We start from the raw sequence: 25130 nt of genomic DNA, 5'->3' as shown, positions 1-25130 counted from the left end.
AGTTGCTCCACGGCTTGTGGGATCTTCCCGGACCAGGGCTCGAACCCATGTCCCCTGCATTGGCAGGTGGATTCTTAACCACTGCACCACCAGGGAAGTCCCTGTGGTTTGCTTTTTTATGATAGCTGGTGTTGATGTAGAGGATAGACTAGAATATCTGCATCTTGACCCTCAAATTCTCTAAAAGAAAGAGAATCTGATTAGCCCAACCCAGCCTATGGACTGATTTCCATTGGGTCTTGAGTTCTTTGAGTAGGATGGCAGGGACCAGAGATGAGGAAGTAGATCCCTTAAATGACATATGAGAGACTTCCCTGACGGTCCAGTGGTTAAGACTGCACGCTTCCAATGCAGCGGGTGCGGGTTCAATCCCTGGTCGGGGAACTAAGATCCCACATGCTGCGCGATGTGGCCAAAAAAAAAAAAAGACATATGAATTGGAAGGCAAAACCCAGCATTCCTGGTTAAGTCTCTAATAAACACTGATATAATCTTCCATTATACATATTTCTCAATGAGGATGGATTAGATTTCTTAATTTCAATTCCACAGCTATTTCTCAGTTTAAATTTAGTATAATTTAGGTTGATAGTCTAAATGAGTTCGTGTTGGCTTACTAATTATAGAGATTGTGCAGCTGTAGGCTTGGATTTTTTTTTAATAAGCAAAATGTAAGCAACTATAGTAAAGTTTATAATAAAACTGAGCAGTTGGGTGTTTGTAATCTTATTCTCTGTACTTTTTTTGTATATTTAAATATTTATAATAAAACAATAAAAATGAATAAACGCTAGGATTTAAAAGTTACAGCTATAGATTTAAATGCCCATGTATCTCTATTAATTAATACAAATAAAAAATATTTATTGAATCAGGAAGCCAACATTTTAGCTGTAACATTCCCTTTATTGTTACTAAAGGTAACAAGTAAAGTTAGTCTTTGTCTACAAAGAATAAAGTGATCTATTGACTGCTTTACACTAAAGAGAATTAAATGAGATGATTTAGACAGTCTTTTGCTTCTTTAAGTTTAGGATATTTCTACCTTAAACTGAATCTGACTTACCAAATTTATAACAGGATATTATAGATTCTGGTATTTTAAGAGCAGACTGGGAAAGAAACCATGCAAGATAGGTATTTTTCCCATTTGTTTACATAGCTGGCAAACAACATAATTTGGATTAGATTCCAGGTCTGTCTGACTCCAGAGACCACACTAAGTTCAATACTCCATCCTGAAGAAGTCATATGGCAGAGTAATCAACTCTGTTTACTTATATCAGAGAAGCTTCCTAGAAAGTTCACCTGGGTGTAGAAGAATGCATATGAGGGAAGAGGGTGCTTTGTGCATGTTCAGAATCATACACTTCTCTTGAGGAGAGGTGTTGGAGCCTTGGGATGTGTGTGTGAGACTGTGAGAGATGAGGTTAGACAGAATCCCATGCAGGCAACAGGGTACAGCTAGAAGGGGAGAAACCTGGTCTGATACGTGTTTTAGAAGCATCACTGTAGCAGCAGGGTGGAGAAATGGTTACAGACAGGGTTTAAAATGGATACAGGGAGACCAGGTAAGAGTCAGATTGAGGAAGGCTTGGAATCAGGCAATAACAGTGGGTCTAAAGAGGAGAGGACTAACAGGAGAAATGTTCAGAAAGAATGGGATGGGGGCACTTAGAGGCAAATCTGGAGTTTTCAGCTTGAATGATACATGCAGTAATATAAGAGATAGAGCAAGGTTTGTTGTAGTTGTTGTTAACTATTATTGTTGCTGTGGTTAACTGGGTTATGTATGGAGGGTTTGGATTTTGAAATATTGAGGTACCTTTAGGCACCCCAGGAGAAGATATTTAGTAGGCATCTTGGAACTCAGAAGAGAGAATGAGAAAGAGGATATCAAGGTATATACTTGGGAGTTCTCAGCATATAAGAGTAGGTGGGACCTGGGAAATGAGAAAAGGTCCAAGTATAGAACTGTAGAAACTACTTCAGGTTTGTGTCACTTTAGTACAGGCACACCTCATTTTATTGCATTTTGCTTTATTTTGCTTTGCAGATAATGCGTTTCTTACAAATTGAAGGTTTGTGGCAACCATGCGTCAAGCAAGTCTATCGGCACCATTTTTTCAAAAACAGCATTTTCTCACTTTGGGTCTCTGTGTCACATTTTGGTTATTCTCATGATATTTCAAACTTTTTTGTCATTATTATATTCGTTATGGTGATCTGTGCTCACTGATCTTCAATGTTACTGTTGCAAAAAGATTACAATTTGCTGAAGGCTCAGATGATGGTTAGCATTTTTTTAGCAATAAAGTATTTTTTAATTAAGGTACATTGTTTCTTTTAGGCATAATGCTACTGTGCACTTAATAGACTACAGTATAGTGTAAACATAACTTCTACATGCTCTGGGATACCAAAAAAATCATATAACTCGCTTTATTGCAATATCTGCGTTATTGTGGTTGTCTGGAACCAAACCCACAATCTCTGAGGCATGCCTATATACATAAGAATTACCTTAGGTATTTTTCTTTTCTTTCTTAACAGTTTTCTTAAGATATGCTTAACATACCATAAAATTTACTCATTTACAGCATACAGTTCAAAATATCGGCTATATTTTATAATAACTGTAAATGGAAAGTAAACTTTAAGAATTATATTAAAATTAAAAAAATAAAGTATACAGTTCACTATTAGAACTAATAAATGAATTCAGCAAAGTTGCAGGATATAAGATTGATATACAGAAATCTGTTGCTTTTCTATACACTAATAATGAACTGTCAGAAAGAGAATGTAAAAAAAACAAAAACATTTAAAATCACATCAAAATAGAATAAAATACCTAGGAATAAACTTAACCAAGGAGGTGAAAGACCTATAATCTAAAAACTCATTGATGAAGGAAATTGAAGATGATACAAAGAAATGGAAAGATATTCCATGCTCTTGGATTGGAGCCTAAATCATATGGAACCACAAACTGCCAAAGCAGTCTTGAAAAAAAGAACAAAACTGGAGGTATCACCCTCCCAGACTTCAAACTATACTACAAAGCTACAGTAAGCAAAGCAGCATGGTACTGACACAGAATTAGACACACAGATCAATGGAACAGAATAGCCCAGAAATAAATCCATGTACCTATGTTCAATTAATCTATGACAAAAGAGGCAAGAATATACAATGGAGAAAAGACAGTCTTTTCAATAAGTGGTGGTGGGAAAACTGGATAGCCACACATAAAACAATGAGATTAGAACATTTCCTTATACCATATATAAAAACAAACTCAAAATGGATTAAATACCTAAATGTAATGCCTGAAACCACATAATTCCTGGAAGAAAACATAGGTAAAACACTCTTTGACATAAATTATAGGAATATTTTTTTGGATTTGTCTCCTAAGGCAAAAGAAATAAAAGCAAAAATAAACAAATGAGACCTAATTAAACTTAAAAGCTTTTGAACAGCAAAGGAAACCACTGACAAAATGAAAAGACAACCCATGGGAGAAAATATTTGCAAATGATGTGACTGACGGGGTTAATACTCCAAAATATATAAACAGGTCATACAACTCAATATCAAAAGAAAACGAACAACTCAAAAAATTAGCAGAAGACCTGAATAGACATTTTTTCAAAGAAGACATACAGATGGCTAACAGGCACATGAAATAATAACATTGCTAATTATTAGACAAACGCAAATCAGAACAACAATGAGATATCACCTCACACCTGTCAGAATGGATGTCATCAAAAAGTGTACAATAACAAACATTGGAGAGGGTGTGAAGAAAAGGGAATCCTCGTACACTGTTGGTGGAAATGTAAATTGGTACAGCTATTATGAAAACAGTTTGGAGGTTCCTCAAAAAACTAAAAATAGGGCTTCCCTGGTGGTGCAGTGGTTAAGAATCCGCCTGCCAATGCAGGGGACACAGGTTCAATCCCTGGCCCAAGAAGATCCCACATGTCATGGAGCAACTAAGCCGTGCGCCACAACTACTGAGCCTGTGCTCTAGAGCCCGTGCTCTGCAACAAGTGAAGCCACAACAATGAGAAGCCCATGCACCGCAATGAAGAGTAGCCCTGCTTGCCTCAACTAGAGAAAGCCCATGCGCAGCAATGAAGACCCAACACAGCCAAAAATAAAAACAAGTAAATAAATAAATTTATTTTTTAAACCCCCTAAAAATAGAATTAGCATATGATCCAGCAATTCCACTCCTGGGCATATATCCAGAAAAAAATGAAAACACTAATTCAAAAAGATACATGCACCCCAGTGTTCATAGCAGCACTATTTATGACCCAAGATATGGAAGCAACCCCAGTGTCCATCAACAGATGAATGGTTATGTATATATGCATAATGAAATATTACTCAGCTGTAAAAAGAATGACACTGCCGTTTGAAACAATATGAGAGGGACTTCCCTGGTGGCGCCATGGTTAAGAATCCACCTGCCAGTGCAGGGGACACTGGTTCGAGCCCTGGTCCAGGAAGATCCCACGTGCCGCGGAGCAACTAAGCCCGCCTGCCACAACTACTGTAGCCCGTGCACCTAGAACCCGTGCTCCGCAATAAGAGAAGCCACTGCAATGAGAAACCCGCCCACCATAATGAAAAGTAGCCCCCGCTCGCTGCAACTAGAGAAAGCCTGCGTGCACTAACGAAGACCTAACACAGCCAAAAAAAAAAAACAAATTTATATTAAAAAAATGAGAGAATATTATGCTTAGTGAATTAAGTCAGACAGAGAAAGACAAATACTGTTATGATATCACTTATATGTGGAATCTAAAAAATAATACAACCTAATTTAAGAAAATTTTCATTTTGCCAGAAGGAGACCCTGTAGCCATTAGCAGTCACTCCCCATTCCTGTTCCTCTTGGCCTCAGGCAACCTAGTCTACTTTATGTCTCTATACAATTGCCTATTCTGGCCATTTTATATAAAGAGAATCATACAATATGTGTCCTTTGTGTGTGAGACTTCTTTCACTTAGTATGTTTTTAAAGTTCAACTATGTTGTAACATGTATCAGTACTTCACTCCTTTTTATGGCTGAATAATATTTTGTTGTATAAATATATAAGATATGATATTTTATATACAATATATACAATTTATTATATATAATATATATATAATATATATAATATAATATTTTATTATATATACTACATTTTGTTTATCCATTCAGTTGATGGGAACTTGGGTTGTTTCCACTTTTTGGCTGTTACAAATAATGCTGCTGTGAACATTTTTGTGTAAGTTTGTATAGACATATGCTTTCATTTCTCGTGGGTGAATAACCAGGAGTGGAATTGCTGGGTCATATGCTAACTCTCTGTTTTACTTTTTGAGGAACTGCCAGACTGTTTTCCAAAGCCGCCTCATTTTAAATTCCCACCAGAAATGGGTGAGGATTCAATTTGTCCACATCCTCACCAACACTTGTTATTGTATTTTTATTATTCTAGCCATTCTAGTGAATATGAAATGCTATCTCATTGTGGTTTTGATTTGCACACTGTGTGCTTTTTAAAATGAAAGTGCCCAAGGTCCACCCTGGACTTATTGAAACAGAATCTCAAGAGTTGGGACCCTGGAATTTATGTTTTACAAGCACCCCAGGTGATTCCTGTGCTGGTTATAGGCAGACCAAAGCTGAACTAAGGGGCACTCAGAGGCAGAAGAACCAGTGAATTGTTAAAAGTTCTCTCTGAGAGGTAAGGCACACATGAACTTCAAAATAGGGTTGTTATGTCTGAGGAGGAAGGAAAGGGATTGGGTTTGGAAAAGACTGTGCTGGGGGGCCTCAACCCTTCACCATACCTTCACTGTATTTTATTTCTTTTAAAAAAAAGAGAGAAACCTGAAGCAAATATAAGGAAGCAAATATGTTAAATCTGGGTAATGGTTACATGGGTGTGTTTGTTATTTTATTCTCTGTGCTTTCCCCCCCCCCACCCCTTGTAGCTTCAACACAGCTTATTCTTGTTTCTGCCATATAGAATAAGGAAGGATAAAAAGTATTCTGCAGACCACTCTCTCAAATATATGATGACAGTTCTCATAAATTTCTCAAAAATCTTGACTAGGTGGCCCAGGACTGGTATGGCCACAGGGACTCAGACGTCTTCTGTTTTGTTCTTTCATCTTCAATGTGTTGCTTCCACCTTATGTTTTGCTCTAGCCCCAACCATCATGTCTGGGTTCCATCCAGCAAAGAGGAGAAAACTTCCCTTGAAACACTCTGTGGAAGTTGCACATTCCACTGTGCTTATATTTCTTCGACCAGAATTTAATCACATGGTCACAATAAGCTTCAAAGGACTTTAGAATATGTGTCAGTTAAAATTTGTAGATTCCCTTGCTAAGCGAGAAGTGCTTCTTTGTGTGAGTCAACCACATTATCCAATACACTGCTATTATACTGGTCTTGCCCATCCTACAGTTTTACAACTGATTGTTTTGAATCTGAAGTATAAGACTTCACAGTTTAAGGAGTTTTTAAAAAGACTAATTAATTCAATGAGGGAAAGGAAGATTTTTCAATAAATGGTGCTAGAGCCAATACATGACCATATGGAAATATGTGAACCATGATCCCTATATCATATACCATACATAAGATCTAATTTGAGATGGATCATAGACCTAAATGTGAGGGCTAAAACTGTAAAGCTTTGTTGGAAGATAACACAAGAAGTATCTCTATGACCTTAGGTAGCTTGCAGAAAGCACTAACCATAAAAGAGAAGTAGCTCAGTTGAAGTTCATTTTAAAAAAAAGGATAGCGCTTGCCTGGTGGCGCATTGAGAGTCTGCCTGCTGATGCAGGGGATACGGGTTCATGCCCCGGTCCGGGAAGATCCCACATGCTGCGGAGCGGCTGGGCCTGTGAGCCATGGCCGTTGAGCCTGCGCGTCTGGAGCGGCTGGGCCCGTGAGCCATGGCCGTTGAGCCTGCGCGTCTGGAGCCTGTGCTCCGCAACCGGAGGGGCCACAACAATGAGAGGCCCACGTACCACAAAAAAAAAAAATAAATAAATAAAAAATTAAACTTTTGTTGATCAGCTGAAACCATTAAGAACGTGGAAAAGCTATAGACTGGGAGAAAACACTTGCAATACATTTATCTAATAGAGGTCTCATACGTAGAATATATAAAGAATTTCTAAAAATTAATCAGAAAAGGACAAACAACTGAAAATGTGGACAAAAGGCTTAATTAGGCATTTTACAAAATAAGATATTCAAATAGGCATGAAACTAGGATATTTAGTATTCTTATGCATAAGGGAAATGAAAATTAAAACTGTAATGTGATATCATTACATACTCACTATAGTTCAGAAAGACTGACAGTGCTGTGTTTTGTTGTTTTTTTTGGCCACGCTGCAGGGCTTGCAGTCCTGACGAGGGACTGAACCCGGGCCACGGTAGTGAAAGCCCGGAATCCTAACCACTAGGCCACCAGGGAGCTCCTGCTAACTGTTGATAAGTATGTAGAGCAGCTGGAACTCTCATACATTGTTGGAAGGAGTGTAAAATGGTACAATTACTTCAGAAACTATTTCTCAAGTCTGTAGTAAAGTTAAGTATACACCTACCTTATGACCCTGACATTCCATTCTAGACGTATACCCAATAGAAATGACTGCATATATTCACAAAAAGACTTACGTGAGAATGTTCATGGTAGCTTCATTTATAACAGCCCCAAATTAGAAATAGCCCAACTGTGTATCAACAGGTGAATGAATAAACATATTTGTTCAATGAAATACTGCTAAGTTTAAAAACTGAACTTCTGATGCACATAAAACATGGGTGAATATCAAAAACATTATATTGAGTGAAAAAAGAGAGATGAAAGTGTACATTCTAATTATATAAAGTTTATGAACACGTAAAGCTCATCTATGGTGATAGAATAGTTACTTGGGGTATAGGGGGTAGAATTCAAGGGAAGGGGCATATAGGAGTTTTCTGGGGAGGTGGAAATGTTCTGTCTTGAACTATATAGTTAACGTGGGTGCAACCATATCTAAAGTTTATTGAGTTCTACACTTAAGGCTTGTGTATTTTTCTGTAAGTGAATGATGTTCAGTAAAAACAAAAAACAGTGTTAGGAGCTTCCACCCTTCTCCGTAGTCAGCTAAGATCATTTTGAACATTGATTCTGTCATGCAAAATATTAGCTGTCCTTCTCAGCTTTATATTTCAGGAAATATATATGTTTTCTTTTTAAACCATCTGGGGTGCCTGGAATGGAGGGGGTGGTTGGAAAGGTGTAACATGTATAAAACGGATGGGATTTAGCAATTAATTTGATATGGAAGAAAAGGAGATGGAGAAATCAAGGGTAACATCAAGGTGTCGAGCTAAATGACTGGGAGGATGGGGATGCCATTGTCAAATAGGAAACATAAGGAAGAAAACAAGTTTGGGAGGGAACAGGATTAATTCTGTATCGAACATACAGAGTTTGAGACGGTGGCAAGCTATCCACAGATACGTGTCTGTCAGCCAGGTGAAAATACGGGGCTGGGGGCTGGAAATACAGGAGTGGTAATCACTCACATTTAACAGTTGAAACTGTGAGATTAGATGGTATTGCTAAGGCAGAATGTGAAGAGACGTCCAAGGACAGAACCTGGGGACATAAATGTTTAGAGAGTAGAAGAAAGAGAAGCACAGATTAGCAAATCAGAGAGTCAGCAAATATTTATCAAACATCTTGTGCCCAGTTTATGATGAATAAGACATTCAAAGTCTCTGCCTCAAGGTGTTTGCATTCTTGGTGGGGGGAAGACAGGCAACAAAACACATAAATAAGTGATCCCTTCAGATAGTGATGTGTGCTATGCTAGAGAGTGACTGAATGTGGAAGCTCTTTCCGTTGGGGTGGTCAGGATTCATTCATCGCTTCAAAGAGATGGCACTTGAGCTGATACCTAAATGATGTTGAGGGAAGCTTTCATGTAACAATGTGAGAGAAAAGCTTTCTAAGCCAAAGGAATAAATTCAGAGGCCAGATGGGCAAGATGGAGTATCAGGAACAGGATTTACCTTCCCACTAGAAATAACAATTTTTAAAATATATGAAATGGGGGCTTCCCTGGTGGCGCAGTGGTTAAGAATCTGCCTGCCAATGCAGGGAACACGGGTTCGAGCCCTGGTCCATGGAAGATCCCCCATGCCACGGAGTGACTAAGCCTGTGCGCCACAACTACTGAAGCCCGCGTGCCTAGAGCCCACGCACCGCAACGAAGATAGCCCCCGCTCGTCGCAACTAGAGAAAGCCTGCACACAGCGATGAAGACCCAACGCAGCCAAAAATAAATAAATTTATTTTAAAAAATACATATATATACACAAAATGTATTTGAAACAGTCGTTTTTCAAGACACTGGACATCAGGTAATGAAGGACAGTGATCACTGAGAAACGGAAAACAAGGTGAGTCCTCTGACTACCCCAGCGTACTGGCTTGAGAGAGAGCTTCCAGGCCGCAGTGCAGGGAAGGGGAGCCCAGGCAAAGCCCAGTGGACCCTCTCAGTTGAGGCAACATTGCTGAGAGTCTGGGGAGACTGAGGCAGCCAAAGTTTGTAGGACAGAGTACTGGAAAGGAGAGAGCTGCTAAGAGAACTCTGGAGATTTGAGGAGGGTTCACCTGTGTATTCAGCAAAGTACTTTTTGGCACGTACATGTGACGACTCAAGGCTGAGGCAGGAGGGGGCACCCCTCCAAGAGGATTGGAAGGAACAGTGTCTAGCACTCAAACAGTGTCAGTAATTGTGCCTGTTTCTACAGACTAGAAAACCTCGCAATTCATGGAGCATTACTAGTATACTCAGCAGTAGTACTGGTAGAGTTCTCACCATAGCAGTGGGGAATAATTAATTAGCCCTAAGTAATTATTAAGTCTGGCTTAACAAATCCTAAAAACAAGACCTAAAAGGATCAAACTGTTTCAAAGGAATTTAACTGCATGTCAGAGCAACGCTCAGAAATATTTATAGGAATACAGAAATATTCAGGATCCAGCAAAAATTCTCAATGTCTGTTATTCAAAGCAAAGATTTTCAGGCATGTAAAAACCAGGAAAATACAAACATAGTGAAGGGAAAAACAAATCAGTTGAAAGCAACTCATAGTTGACACAGATGTTAGAAATAGCAGACAAGGCTATTAAAACATTTATTATAATTTCAGATGTTCAAAAAGTCAAGCAGAGACATAGAAAATATATTTTTTAAAAGCCCCAATCAAATTTCTAGAGTTGAAAACTATAATGTTTGAGATGAAAAATATACTGGATGGAATTGTGGCAGATTAGATATTGTAGAATAAAACATTAGTGAATATAAAGAATCACCAACAGAAACTATCCAACGTGAAACACAAAGAGTAAAAATCGAAAAAGTGAAAAGAGTATCAGTGTGTTGTGGACAACTTCAGTCAACCTAATATCCCTGTAATTGGAGTCTCTGAAGAAGTGGGCAGTGCGGCAGAAAAATAGCTAAGAAATAATGGGCTCAAATTTTTCCAAATTCGATAAAAGCTATAAACCCACAGAATTCACAGATCCAAAAAGCTCAATGCACCTGAAGCATGAGAAAAATGAAGAAAACCACATCAAGGCACATCCTAATCAAATTACTCAAAACCAGCGATAGACAAAATCTTAAAACCGGAGGGAAAAAGACACACTATTAACAGAGGAACAAAGAATTTCTCGTTGGAAACAATGCAAACAAGAAGACAGTAGAGGAACATCTTTAAAGCACTGAAAGAAAAATCTGCTAACCTTGAATTCTATAACCAGTGAAAATATCTTTCAAAACTGAAGGCTAAATAAAGTCTGTTTCAGACATACAAAAGCTGAAATAATTTATCACCAGCATACCCTTACTATAACTAATGTTAAAGGGAGAAGGAAAATGATGCCAGATGGAAATATGAATCTACACAAAGGAATAAAGAACTCAGAAAATGGAAACTACACAGCCTAAATATATGACTTTCTTCCGTTATTTAAATCTCTTTAAAAGAGAATTGATTGTTTGAACAACAATAATACAAATGCATTGTGGGTTTATAGCATTTGTATCTGTGAACTGTACAATAACAGTGGCATAAAGACCTGGAGGGGAACATGGTAGAATATTGTAAGATTCTTATATGTGAATTAGTATAATTTCACTTGAAGAGAAGAGAATATACTTGACCCTTGAACAATGCAGGGATTAGATGCGCTGACCCTCTGGGCAGTCAAAAATCCAAGTATAACTTATAGTCAGCCATCCCTATACTCGGTTCTCCATATCTGGGGTTCCTCTGCATCCTTGGATTCAACCAACTGGAGATGGTATGGTACTGCAATATTTACTATTGCACAGTTGAAACCCGTGTTGATCAAGGGTCAGCTGTACTTCCCAACTCAGTCTGTGAGGCCAGCGTTACTCTGATAATAAAACTAGACGAAGACATTGCAAGAAAAGAAAACTACAGATCAGTATCTCTCATGAACATAAATGCAAACTTTGTAAACCTAATTTTAGCATATTGAATCCAATAATATGTACGAGGATAATATGTGAACATGTAGCGTTTATCCCAGCAATGTAGGGTTGGTTTAACATTCAAAAATCAGTGTTATTCACCACAATAACGAAGTAAAAAAGAAAAACTGTATGATCAGCTCAACAGATGCAGAAAAAGCATTTGACAGACATCACATCCATTCCTGATAAAAACTTTCAGCAAAATAATAGAAAGGAGCTACTCAACTTGATAAATTTTATGAAATTCTACAGTTAACATTAAGCTCAGTGGTGAATGACTGAATGCCTTACTCATACGATGAAGAACAAAAAAATGGATGTTTGCTGTCTACACTTCTATTTCACATTGTACTGGAGGTTCTAGCCAGGGCAGAAAGGCAAAAAAAGAGAAGAAGAGAGAGAGGAGAGAGGAGAGGAGGGGAGGGAGCCAAAAGAGTACATACTGTGTGATTCCATGCATATGAACTCTAGAAAATGCAAACTAACCTATGCCGACAGAAAGGACATTAGTGGTTGCCTGGGGAGGGAGAGCAGGAGGGAAGGATTAAAAAGGGGACATAAAACTTTTAGGAGTGGTGATTTCTTGATTGTGGTGATGGTTTCATGAGTATATACATATATCAGATTGTATACTCTAAATATATGCAGTTTAATATGTCAGTTATACCTCATAAAACTGTTAAAATTTTAAATAATTTTTCAGGGCTTCCCTGGTGGCGCAGTGGTTGAGAGCCCGCCTGCCGATGCAGGGGACACGGGTTCGTGCCCCGGTCTGGGAAGATCCCACATGGCGCGGAGCGGCTGGGCCCGTGAGCCATGGCCGTTGAGCCTGCGCATCCGGAGCCTGTGCTCCGCAACGGGAGAGGCCACAACAGCGCGAGGCCCACATACCGAAAAAAAAAAAAAAAAAGAGCTCTTAAAATTAAACTGCAAGGGCAGGAAAAAAATTTTAATTGAAAGTATTGAAAGGTTAAGAGAATCTCCAGAAAGTAAAATAAAAAGTCAAAGTGATAAAAGTAGAGAGATAAAGAAGAAAATTAAGGAATGAGTCCTGTAGACTCAGTACTGGGTAACAGGAATTCCTGAAGTAGAGAAAAGAAATTGGAGGGAATAAAATTTCAAATATTTAAATAAGTAGAGAAAATATCCCAAACCTGAAGAACTAGAACTTCTGGATTGCAAGTATTTACCCAGTAAATACCAGCTTAATAAATGAAAGAAGGACCATACTTAGTGGTTTGCATTTTTAGAAACCTGAGGAAAAGGAAAGGCTCCTAAAAGTTTCCAGAGAAGAAACAGGTCATATCCAAAACATTAGGATTTATAATACTATCGAATTTCTATCTAGCAACTCTGGGTGCTAGAAGACAATGGAGCGTGGCCTTCAAATTTTTGGAGGGAAAAACATTTACTAACTTAAAATTCTATATTTGATTATGTATGTGGGTAAAAATCTTCTATATGTTAAATATATAGATAAAATAAGGACTTTCAGTCATTCACGATCTCAAAAAATTCACTTCCTGTATACCTTTTATTAGGAAATCATTGAAGTCTGTGTTCCACCTAAATCAGGAATAAACCATAAAAGAGGGAGAAAAAGGAAACAGATGCTGCAGTGAAGGGGAGAGAGCAAGGAATCCCAGAGATGAAGAGAAAGAGTCACCCCTGGCTGAGTGTCAGCTATTTAATAGTCTAGAGAGCAAACAGTCGCAGCCGGAACAGGAGAAAACCCATGAGCAATGTCTCCAAGACTGGCGTGAAATTGGTAGATTACCTGAAGCATTTGCACTTATTTAAGAGGAGACTCACAGCTCTGTTGGAGGGTTTGAGGGCGAATTAGTGAAAAATACATAATAAATACCAAGCCAAAAAATTTGAAAGAAAGTATAAGAGGAAGTAGTAATTGTTAGTTCCAGGGAAAAGAAAAAATTGTACAAGAAAGGAAATTAACTATTCCATATGATCCAGCTGTATATGTTGTTTTACTGAGTCTAGCACTGCTAGCACTGAATATTGATTTGAACAAACATTGTGATTTATATTGGGAGGATATTGGGCTATATTGGGAGAAGGGAGGTACATATGTGTTGGTGGGGGGAGCAGCAGAAGAGCGTGCTCAGTGATGAGAACACGGAAGTAATAGGGGTGGAGTTTAGTCTTTAAAGAATTTGGATAGTAAAGGGAAAGGAAAAAACAGGAGGATAGTCGGAGAGGATCACAAAGCCAAAAATAGTTTTTCAGAATGGAAGAGATTATAAAATATTTGTAGCTTGAGGAGCTGAATTTACTGGAAAGGGAGAGAGAAGGGTTTCTTAGATAGTGAGATCCCAGAGAAGGCAGTGTGGTATAGGTCATGAGTTTGGAAATAAGTGGTGAGGTTAGCCTTGCAGAGCAGTCGGTGGGGGGCAAATGGGCAGTGACACAGAGGTTTGTGATACAGTCATGAGAGAAAAAAACGAGGGGCTCTTGGGACTTTGTGTGGGATAGCATTGTCATCTTCAGAAAGGAAAGACTTAGGGAGGATGCTTAGTGGATGGGTTTAGAGTCTTTGAGGAGATAGAAAAGGTACAGGATAAATGAGTGAGGAGTGTGGTGTAGTAGGTCAGTCATTCAGCCCAGTTCTTAGCACCTAGAAGGCATTTGGCAGTTGTGTTGAAAGAATGAACAACCGACCAGAAGGGTTGTGTTAGAGGCTGTGTTTGGCGGGGTGGGGGAAAGCAGGTGAACAAAGGATCACAGCTGCTGGCTAAGCCTTACAGAGCTACTGGGAAGGAGCACCTGGAAGGGAGGAGAAAGAAGTGCCAGGAGATATCAGAAAATGCTTCCTAAAAAAGTAACTTTCGGGGCTTCCCTGGTGGCGCAGTGGTTGAGAGTCCGCCTGCCGATGCAGGGGACGCAGGTTCGTGCCCCGGTCCAGGAAGATCCCACATGCCGCGGAGTGGCTGGGCCCGTGAGCCACGGCTGCTGAGCCTGCGCGTCCGGAGCCTGTGCTCCGCAACGGGAGAGACCACAACAGTGAGAGGCCCACGAACCGCAAAAAAAAAAAAGTAACTTTCAACCAGTCTTTGAAGGTGAAATGGAAGTTCACCAGAAAGACGGGATGAAGATGGGCCTTCCAGGCAGAGGTGCTGAATATCAGCACTGAGTGGAAGTTAACTGGTATAATTTGTAAAGGAACCAGTTTTGTAACTTTCTCCAGCTCTGCACTCCAGGAGCTGAAGAGAAAAAGAGAAGCGTTTGGCAAGACAGGAATGTCCTAAGGACAAGTTGGTGGTGAGCAAATCTAGGACATTATGGAGGAAAGTCACTGAAATGCCTGCGGGTGAGCCTCTGAATGGACTCTGAGGAAAGAGAAGAACCACAGAACTAGACCTGACAATGAGGACTCCTTACAGATTCAAATGGAGGGAGGGAGTGGAAGAGGCATTTATGGTCGGAAGCGGATTTCAGAATTCATGGACCTTGGTGTGGAGCGGTCCAGATAGATGGCGAGGCCCAGCATCAGGTCCTGCCCACCTCCTCCCTGAAGCAGGAAGGAGATGGATCTTCTGTCTAGGATGGGTCTAGAGTATCTGATGCCTTTAAACTGAGTTAAATGCCCTTCCTTCCTTGATTCATTGCATTCTCACACTGTATTGTAATTGACTAGTTTTTGTTTGTCTTTCCCACCAATCCGTAAGTTTTCTGGGGGGCAAAGACTGTCTTCTTCCCCATTACCTCAGCACAGCACCTAGCATGTAATATGTACCCAATAAATAATTCATTGAACAAATGAATGGTAATGGGAGAAAGGTGAGTGGAGACCCAAGTATGCAAAATATGAGGGCTGCAGTTAAAGATTCAAAAGCCAGTATAGGGGAGGTTGTTGAAGCTGTGGGTTTTTTTGTTTGTTTGTTTGTTTTTAATTTTTGGCTGCATTGGGTCTGCGTTGCTGCACACGGGCTTTCTCTAGTTGTGGCGAGCGGGGGCTACTCTTCGTTGCGGTGCACAGGCTTCTCATTGAGCTGGCTTCTCTTGTTGCGGAACATGGGCTCTAGGCACACGGGCTTCAGTAGTTATGGTGCATGGGCTCGGTAGTTGTGGTGCACGGGCTTAGTTGCTCCACGGCATGTGGGATCTTCCCGGACCAGGGCTCAAACCCATGTCCCCTGCATTGGCAGGCGTATTCTTAACCACTGAGCCACCAGGGAAGTCCCAGGCTGTGGGCTTTTTGATTATTATTTCTCTTCATTATTGTGCTAATTAGAAATGGTTATAGATAAGACTTTTTAAAAATAAATTTATTTATTTATTTATTTTCGGCTGCAGTGGGTCTTCGTTGCTGCACACGAGCTTTCTCTAGTTGCGGCAAGCGGGGGCTACTCTTTGTTGCGGTACACAGGCTTCTCATTGCGGTGGCTTCTCTTGTTGTGGAGCACAGGCTCTAGGCGCGTAGGCTTCAGTAGTTGTGGCACGCGGACTCAGTAGCTGTGGCTTGTGGGCTCTAGAGCTCAGGCTCAGTAGTTGTGGCGCACGGGCTTAGTTGCTCTGTGGCATGTGGGATCTTCCCCGGCCAGGGATCAGACCCATGTCCCCTGCATTGGCAGGTGGATTCTTAACCACTGCACCACCAGGGAAGTCCCTAGATAAGCCTTTAAAAAAAAAAAACAAAAAAACTAGTAAGCAGAGGCTAAGTCCACAATGTAGAGCTCTTTAACTGGGGAGGATTTTTAAAGGTCAAAAATCAAGAAATTTTCATAATATATATAAGTGGGAGAATAGTCATTCTTGTCTTTGAGAAAATTATTCCAAGGAACTTTAATAAATTTAAACAATGTGTCATCTTTTTTTTCTAATTAAGGCATAACATTTATTTGTAGAGTTAAGTGCATAAAATGTACATTTCAGTGATTTTTTTTTCTGCCTATGTGTACTTTCTTGTAACCACAATCCAGTTCAAGATCATCTCCAGCTCCTCATAAAGTTCCCCTTGCAACATTATAACCATGTTTTTTCTTCTAGAGGTTTAGATCACTGTATAAATTTAGGATGGAAGAATCCTCCCTCTCCTTGGCAAAATCTGGTAGGTTGCAGAATCAGGAAGTCTATAGAGAAGAATAAAAGTCGAAACCTGGTTTGAATTTCACAGTATGCAGTATGTGTCTTTTATTATTCTTGCTTACACTTCCTCCAGTTTCTCCTTTTAATGGAAATAAAGTAAACCTCTCGATTTTTCTGTTCTTTTTGAAACGTAGCCTCTTAATACTATTCCATCTTCTCCAGTATTTCTGAGAAATGAAGACTGCAGAGGGTTGCAGAGCTGGAAAGCCTTTTGTTTTATTTGGGTTTCATTATGGTGTGTATCTGTGTTACTGTTGTCTGTCTTCCAGATTACTAGGTTCTATAAGAAATGGACGGTATTTTTCTAAGTAGGGAATAATCCTTGAATACATCTGTTGATATCTATCTCCTTGAATACTTCTGTTTGATATTTTAAAATTATGCCTTTGGGGGAAGTTTTCATAGGACTGATAGTCCCAGTTTGTGGAGGTAGCTCTATCTCTGTACTTATCTTCCTTTAATGATCAGTAAACCATCTGGAATAGTAAAATGCTTTCTTTTTCCTTTGAAAATTTGTATTGAGAAATAAACCATACGTATAAAAGAGAAAAGAAATACATACAGTTAAAAGAATAATTATAAAATAAATGCCCATGTACCTACTACATAGGCCAAGAAATAGAATTTAACCATACCCCAGAAACCACCATGTGTCCCTTCCTAATCAAATCCCTCTTGCCCGACTCCCTAAGATACTAATTAGCTTAAATTTTGTAATAGTTATTCCCTTTATAGTTTTATAAACCATAAATATACATATGTCTATATATACACATATATGGCTTTAAAATGTATATATTGGAATTTTATATTAATGGATTTAAACTGTGTATGTATTCTTTTGTGACTTGCTTCTTTCACCTAGTATTGTGTTTTTGTAACTCATCCAGGTTGAGGTGTGTTTCTGTAGTTCATTCATTTTCATGCAGTATAATATTCTGTTGTCTTAAAACACCGTAGCCTATTTATCTACTTTATTGTTGATGAATGTTTATTTTTTTTCCTGTTAAAAATAATGCTCCAAAAAATATTTCTGTATATGTGCAGAAGTTTCTCTAGGGTATGTACCTAGAAGTGCAACCACTGGTTTATACAGTAAGTACATAGTCAAGTGTACTAGATAAGGGCAAACTTTTTAAAAGTAGTACCAATTTTCCCTCCCACTGGGAATGGATGAGAGTTGCTGTTGCTCTGCACCCTTGTCAACACTTGGTATTGCCCAACTTTTTAATTTTAGCCAGCCTGGTGGTTGTGAAATGGTATCTCTTTGTGTTTTTAATTTGCATTTTACTGATTGACAGGAGATTGAACATCTTTTCATAAGCTTAGGGCCATTTATGCGTCCCCTTCAGTGAAATTCCTACTCAATAATTTTGTAAATTTTTCTGGTAGGTTGTCTTTTTCTTACTGATTCATAGCAATTCTTTATTATATTCTGGACGCTAATCTTTTGTCACAATTATGAATTGCAAATCAGCATGCTTCCTTTTTTATTCTGCAGATCTGGTCACCCAAGCAGAGGTTCCGTAATCAAACCTGGAGAGTGAAAACCACTGGCTGAGCCTTCTGTCCTAGGCAGTATGGTGAAATGCCATGCGGTTCTGTAAGCACAGGCCCTGGCACTTTGGAGTGATTGCATCTTAGTTACTGACTACTGCTGACTTGTGGTACTTGCCTTTGCAGGTGGAACAGGAGGATTTTGTAATGGAAGGGCATGGCAAGACTCCACCTCCTGGTGAAGAAAGCAAACAGTGAGTTACAGTTTATTTTAAAAGGGTCTTATTACAGATCTTCAGAAACACTTTGGTTAAACATGCTGAGAGCATGTTTGCAAGGGATGTATATGTTGGGCACATTGTGGAACTCACGAATTGCTTTGGTGGCTGTTAATGTATTGCTTTTATTTATAGACAGACTAACTGGAGGGACAAGAAAGTTGGCTTTGTAGTTTTTCACACTTGACTAATCAAAATTTATGTCACGCTTTAGCAAAGGCTTTAAGGCTTAGGATGTTCCAAACTGAACTAACTCAGTCTGGTTGATTTCCTAAGACAGCGTAAAATGGTATATCCTTTTCTTAGGATAAGAAGTGAACTTTATGAAGTGAACTTAATTAATAGACTGTTTCCCTGCATTCCAAGTGTGAATTTATTTGAATAATACTTCCTGAAATTCTGTTCCATTAGTTACTTATACTTCTGATCTTTGTTTAAATAACAAGTTGTTTCCCTAAAGGAACAGGAATTATGAATAATATAACGTAGTCAACATTCTAAATAATTCAAGATGTCTCCTCTAACTTCATTTTTTTAATAGATTTATTTATTTTTATTTTATTTATTTTATTTTTGGCTGCGTTGGGTCTTCGTTGCTGCGTGGGCTTTTCTCTGGTTGCAGTGAGCAGGGGCTACACTTTCTTTCTTTTTTTAAAAATTTACTTATTTATGGCTGTGTTGCGTCTTCGCTGCTGTGCACGGGCTTTTTCTAGTTGTGGCTCGCGGGGGCTACTCTTCATTGCAGTGTGCAGGCTTCTCATTGTCGTGGCTTCTCGTGTTGTGGAGCACGGGCTCTAGGCACACAGGCTTCAGTGGTTGTGGCACGTGGGCTTAGTAGTTGTGGCTCCCGGGCTCTAGAGCACAGGCTTAGTAGTTGTGGGGCACAGGCTTAGTTGCTCTGCAGCATGTGGGATCTTCCCAGACCAGGGCTTGAACCCGTGTCCCCTGCGTTGGCAGGTGGATTTTTAACCACTGCACCATCAGGGAAGCCCGGGGGCTACTCTTCGTTGCGGTGCGTGGGCTTCTCTCGTTGTGGAGCACAGGCTCTAGGTGCGCGGGCTTCAGTCTCACGAACTCTAGAGTGCAGGCTCAGTAGTTGTGGTGCACGGGCTTAGTTGCTCCGCGGCATGTGGGATCTTCCCAGGCCAGGGATAGAAACTGTGTCCCCTGCATTGGCAAGCGGATTCTTAACCACTGCACCACCAGGGAAGCCCCTCCTCTAATTTCTTAAGGAGTGATAAGTTTTAAATCTGAAATTGAGAGTCCTCTAGGTAGCTTTTGTGTGGCAGTGAGTAGATTTTTTCCGCCCTCTGTCACAGAATTTGAAAAATTATGTTGCAGAGCAGAGTGGTGTTTCATATGCCCTTTTAAAGGAAAAACAGTTAAGACTGGCTTAAAGTACTGACATAACTGCTATTTTTTATTCAGACAGTAGTCTTCTAAGTTGAATGGGACAGTGATTCATGGAATTTACCGAAAATCTGTAGAGAGAAACTCTTTTCTCTCATCTTTTTTTTTTTCCTAGAAAATAATTTAGTTTTGGTCTGTCTTGTGAAAATTGTGTCTCTGAAACCCTTAGGAATGAATTATGCAGAATATGCTATGCTGCCCTGAGGCCAGGTTCATTAAAGGAGAATGTTTGTCTTGTATTTGTTGTGAATGGAAACCAGGATATTTTCACAGCTGGTTTAATTTGCTAACCAGGCAGTTTTAAAAATAGCTTACAATATAAATCCTAACTTTGCTGTATTCTGTCAAATGCACTTATATTCTGCATGGGCGGATGGAATCAATTCATCTTTAGCAAGATAGAAAGCCAAACAACTAGTCCCAGTAGAGGGAACTAGGAACACTTCAGTTGCCCTGCCCCCTTATCCACTCCCCCCTCCCATACTCAGGTCAAAGGTATTATAATATAAAAATCATAGCTTCCATTTGACAAGGGTTTTCTGTGCACTGAGAACTTTGCTTAAGGTGCTGTGTATGTTATTTCCAACCCTTACAGTGTCTCCACTTCATATATTAGGGTCGGTAACTTGCCTATGGTAATGCAGCTTGAAACGGAAGTTAGGGTTTGAACTGGATCTTTCTGACTTTTAAAGTGTCTTATAATATCTCTTGAATGCAAATTCTTTTCCAACCTTGGGATCTATGTTCCTGAAAAGTATTGTGGCTAGCAAAATTGCAGCTGTCAAGATCAAAGTCTCATGGATAAGAGTGAGTTGGGGGAAACAGTGAAAATGGCATAAAGCCTATTTTTAAAACACAGATGAAGGTTCTATTCTCAGAAGGGTATCCATTTCCCAAACAAACCAGTCTTTATCTTTAAAAACCTGCTCCAGTAACCCCTATCCTGAATCAGCTTCTTTAGGTATTCAGGAAACATTGCTGGGATAGATTCTCCCACAAGTTTTATATTATACAAACTGTACTTCTTTTAGAGAACTTGAAACAGCCCCAGCAGACTTGAAACGTCATGGGTTGTATCCTTACCATTCCCCTTGATTGTTTTGTTTTCACAAATCTCTGACTTTTCACAGATGAACCTTGTTTTATTTTGTTTTGTTTTTTTGTGGGGAGGTGTTGTTTGTTTTTTTCTGGGCTTGGTCTGCTATCATATACTAAAATGATAAAGCAGAAATGAATCTTCTCTCTGGGGCTTCCTCCGATAGACCTGCCCACCTCTTCTGTGGGAGTGGGGGGAGCAAAGGTGCTGTGTTCTTTTGTTTGAGGCAACAGAAATAAAAAGAGTGAAAAACTTTTTTATTTTTTATTTTTTGTATCTCAGAACTGCAGTTAGCAAAGGATGATTGAATCCTGGATAGTAGGATCTAGGAACTGAATACTACACTCTAGATCCTGTGAGAGACACATTGCTGAATAACTTATGAAATTCCCATGCATTCTTTTTTTTTAATTATAAAAGTAATACATGGTTGTCATAAAACATTCAAACAGTAAGGGTGGATTTAGAAATAAAAATGAGACTCTTCTTTTACCTTCCTTCCCTTCCTCATCTTCTTAAACATTTTCTGTATATTTAGAAAAACAACTAAATAGATATTTTTCCTAATATAATTCTTCTGAGACTTGCTTGTTTCATCTGACATCTTGTGCAGTCTATTTCATTCTTTTAAACATCTGCAAAACATTCTGTTGAACTGATGTACTATAGTCATTCTTCTCTAATAAATATTTTGGTGGCCTTTGCTTCTTTGATTATTACAAATAATACTTTATTGAACATCCTTATTCTTATATCTTTATACACAGGTGTATTTCTGTAGAATAGATGTCTAGACATGGAGCTGTTTGGCTCATGGGCATGTTTATTTTTTTACAAGGAGATAGCTGCTATCAAATTACCTTTCAAAAGAGCTATACCAATGTTCATTTCCATCAGCAGTGAAGGAGAGTGCCCATTCCTCCACACCTTTTTTTTTTTTTTTTTTGCGGTATGCGGGCCTCTCACTGTTGTGGCCTCCCCCGTTGCGGAGCACAGGCTCCGGACGCGCAGGCTCCGGACGCGCAGGCTCAGCGGCCATGGCTCACGGGCCCAGCCGCTCCGCGGCATATGGGATCCTCCCAGACCGGGGCACGAACCCGTATCCCCTGCATCGGCAGGCGGACTCTCAACCACTTGCGCCACCAGGGAGGCCCCCTCCACACCTTTGATGACAATAAAATTATTTATCTTTGAATTTTTGCCCCTCTAATATTTTATTGTTTTAATATGCACTTTTATGCTTACTACTAAGATGGAATGTCTTTTGTTCATTTATTGGCCATTGATTTTTATTTCGTGTACCACCCTATTTACCTAGGATTCCCATTTTTCTTTTGGATTGTTTGTTTTGATAGTTTTGTAGGAGCCCTTTACAAAGTGTAGATATTAACCTTTGTCATTTGAGATGTTCTGTATATTTTCTCCCAGCCTTATCTTTTAACATTGGGGTATCTGTCATACTAATAAACCATTTACATTTTTATGTAGTAAAATCAGCCTTTATGGCTTCTGTGTTTTGTGCTTTCCTAAAGAAGTCTTTCCTACCCTAACATGATGAAATGTCCTGAGTTTTTCTGCTGTATTTTTCACTTTTATACCTTTAATTGAACTGGTACTCATTTTTATGTATGGTATGAGGCAGAGATCTAACTTAATTTTCTTCTGAATTGGTTTCCAAAATGGCTCTCATTCATTGGTATTAGCTTGTACGGAGAGCCTTTTTCACTTACGGAGGCAGGTGGAGCACAGGGATTATATAACTCACTCAAGGTCACAGAGCAAATTCTAGTAAGGATTAGGTTTAAAATTATTTGTTAGCTGATCTGTGCCACTTTTCTTGTTTCTTCATTTAACATTTTTACCATAGGTTCTGGAAGTTTTGAAAAAAATATTTTCTGTGATGTTTATTTCAATGGAATAAGTTCTATTAATAAGTAGATTAAGGTAGCTGTGCATGTAGAAAGCTTATTGAAAAAATAATTGCCTTTTGATATTGAAAAATATTTGTGCTAAATTATTAATATTTAGATCAGTTGTGCTGATTTCTGGTGTACGTGTGAATAAGATTTAGTAGAATGTATAGCTTTAAACATTTGTCTATATATATTGTCTCAATATTATTGCTTTTTAATGAGGTTTATTTACTATTAGTGTATCTAATATAATCATTTTTCTGAGGATATTCACTTTATGAGCTATTGAAGCAAATCAGACAAACCAAGGTTATTGCCATATAATTAATTACTATACTAAACTCACACAGTATTAATCACATGATGTGTTTGACACAGGGGTAGATATAAAACTATTACAGCTTTTTAAAACACAACATGAGCAGATACTTGCTCATAGATTGTGTTTGATCATGCTTATTGAAAGCTCATTCCAGATAAAATGTTTCTACCCAGGCAGGATTTTGATTTGGTTTTATTTATGATACACGTGGTGGTCTAGTTATTTGTGGGCTTATCATTTCTTGTAATTTTTTTTTTGAGATAAACCCATGCACATATGGTCACCTATCTTGTAAATTATTTTGAAGTTAGATATCAGTTTTGGTATATTAACAAGATGAGTTTGGCCTCTTTTTCATTTCCTCCTTTAAAAAAAATTTAATATAGCTTATAAACAAATCTAAGCTTTAAATCTCCATGCTGAAATTCACTTATATTCTCAAAAGATATTTGTCTTGACTTCCGGGTAAGATGGCGGAAGAGTAAGACGCGGAGATCACCTTCCTCCCCACGGATACACCAGAAATACAGCTACACGTGGAACAACTCCTACAGAACACCTACTGAACGCTGGCAGAAGACCCCAGACCTCCCAAAAGGCAAGAAACTCCCCACATACCTGGGTAGGGCAAAGCGGAGAGATTCCCGCACAGAGGAGCGGTGCCGAGCGGCACTCACCAGCCCGAGAGGATTGTCTGCTCCCCCGCCGGGGCGGGCGGCGCTGGAGCTGAGGCTCGGGCTTCGGTCAGAGCGCAGGGAGAGGACTGGGGCTGGCGGCGAGAACTCAGCCTGAAGGGGGCTAATTTGCCACAGCTAGCCGGGAGGGAATCCGGGAAAACTCTGGAGCTGCCGAAGAGGCAAGAGACTTTTTCTTCCCTCTTGGTTTCCTGGTGCGCGAGGAGAGGGGATTAAGAGCGCCGCGTAAAGGAGCTCCAGAGACGGGCGCGAGTCGCGGCTGAAAGCGCAGAGGCCAGAGACGGGCGTGGGACGCTGGGGCTGCTGCTGCCGCCGCCAAGAAGCCTGTGTGCGAGCGCAGGTCACTGTCCACACCGCCCTTCCGGGAGCCTGTGCAGCCTGCCACTGCCGGGGTCCCGGGATCCAGGGGCGGCTTCCCTGGGAGAACGCACGGCGCGCCTCGGGCTGGTGCAACGTCACGCCGACCTCTGCCGCTGCAGGCTCGCCCCGCACTCCGTGCCCCTCCCTCCCGCCCGGCCTGAGTGAGCCAGAGTCCCCGAAGAGGCTGCTCCTTTAACCCTGTCCTGTCTGAGCGAAGAACAGACGCCCTCCGGCGACCTACACGCAGAGGCGGGGCCAAATCCAAAGCTGAGACCCAGGAGCTGTGAGAACAAAGAAGAGAAAGAGAAACCTCTCCCAGCAGCCTCAGAAGCAGCGGATTAAAGCTCCACAATCAACTTGATGTACCCTGCATCTGTGGAATACATGAATAGACAACAAATCATCCCAAATTGAGGAGCCAGGAGTCAGTGCTGTGCCTCTGAGGTGGGAGAGCCAACTTCAGGACACTGGTCCACAAGAGACCTCCCAGCTCCACACAACATCAAACGGCGAAAATCTTCCAGAGATCTCCATCTCAACAGCAGCACCCAGCTTCACTCAACGACCAGCAAGCTATAGTGCTGGACACCCTATGCCAAACAACTAGCAAGACAGGAACACAACGCCACCCATTAGCAGAGAGGTGGCCTAAAATCATAAAAAGTCCGCAGACACCCCAAAACACACCACCAAACGTGGACCTGCCCACCAGAAAGACAAGATCCAGCCTCATCCACCAGAACACAGGCAGTAGTCCCCTCCACCAAGAAGCCCACACAACCCACTAAACCAACCTTAGCCACTGGGGACAGACACCAAAAACAACGGGAACTACGAACCTGCAGCCTGCAAA

General features: G+C 40.1%; 1 protein-coding gene across 4 annotated transcripts in view; it reads left to right on the top strand.

Annotated features, from left to right (window-relative positions):
* Positions 1-25130, top strand: part of TNRC6B (trinucleotide repeat containing adaptor 6B) — a 258174-nt gene that overhangs the window by 76300 nt on the left and 156744 nt on the right. For all 4 annotated transcript variants that reach the window (XM_060112593.1, XM_060112595.1, XM_060112591.1 and 1 more), the window contains one exon: positions 18390-18457. In XM_060112593.1, coding sequence (XP_059968576.1) covers positions 18411-18457 — 47 coding nt within the window. In that variant the 5' untranslated portion in view covers positions 18390-18410. The remainder of the gene's footprint in view (positions 1-18389; positions 18458-25130) is intronic.

The sequence above is a fragment of the Mesoplodon densirostris genome, chromosome 11, assembly GCF_025265405.1.
Source record: "Mesoplodon densirostris isolate mMesDen1 chromosome 11, mMesDen1 primary haplotype, whole genome shotgun sequence".
In the NCBI taxonomy this organism is placed as follows: Eukaryota; Metazoa; Chordata; class Mammalia; order Artiodactyla; family Ziphiidae; genus Mesoplodon; species Mesoplodon densirostris.
The sequence above is the reverse complement of the archived record's forward strand: the minus strand, read 5'-3'. Positions and strand labels throughout refer to the sequence as shown.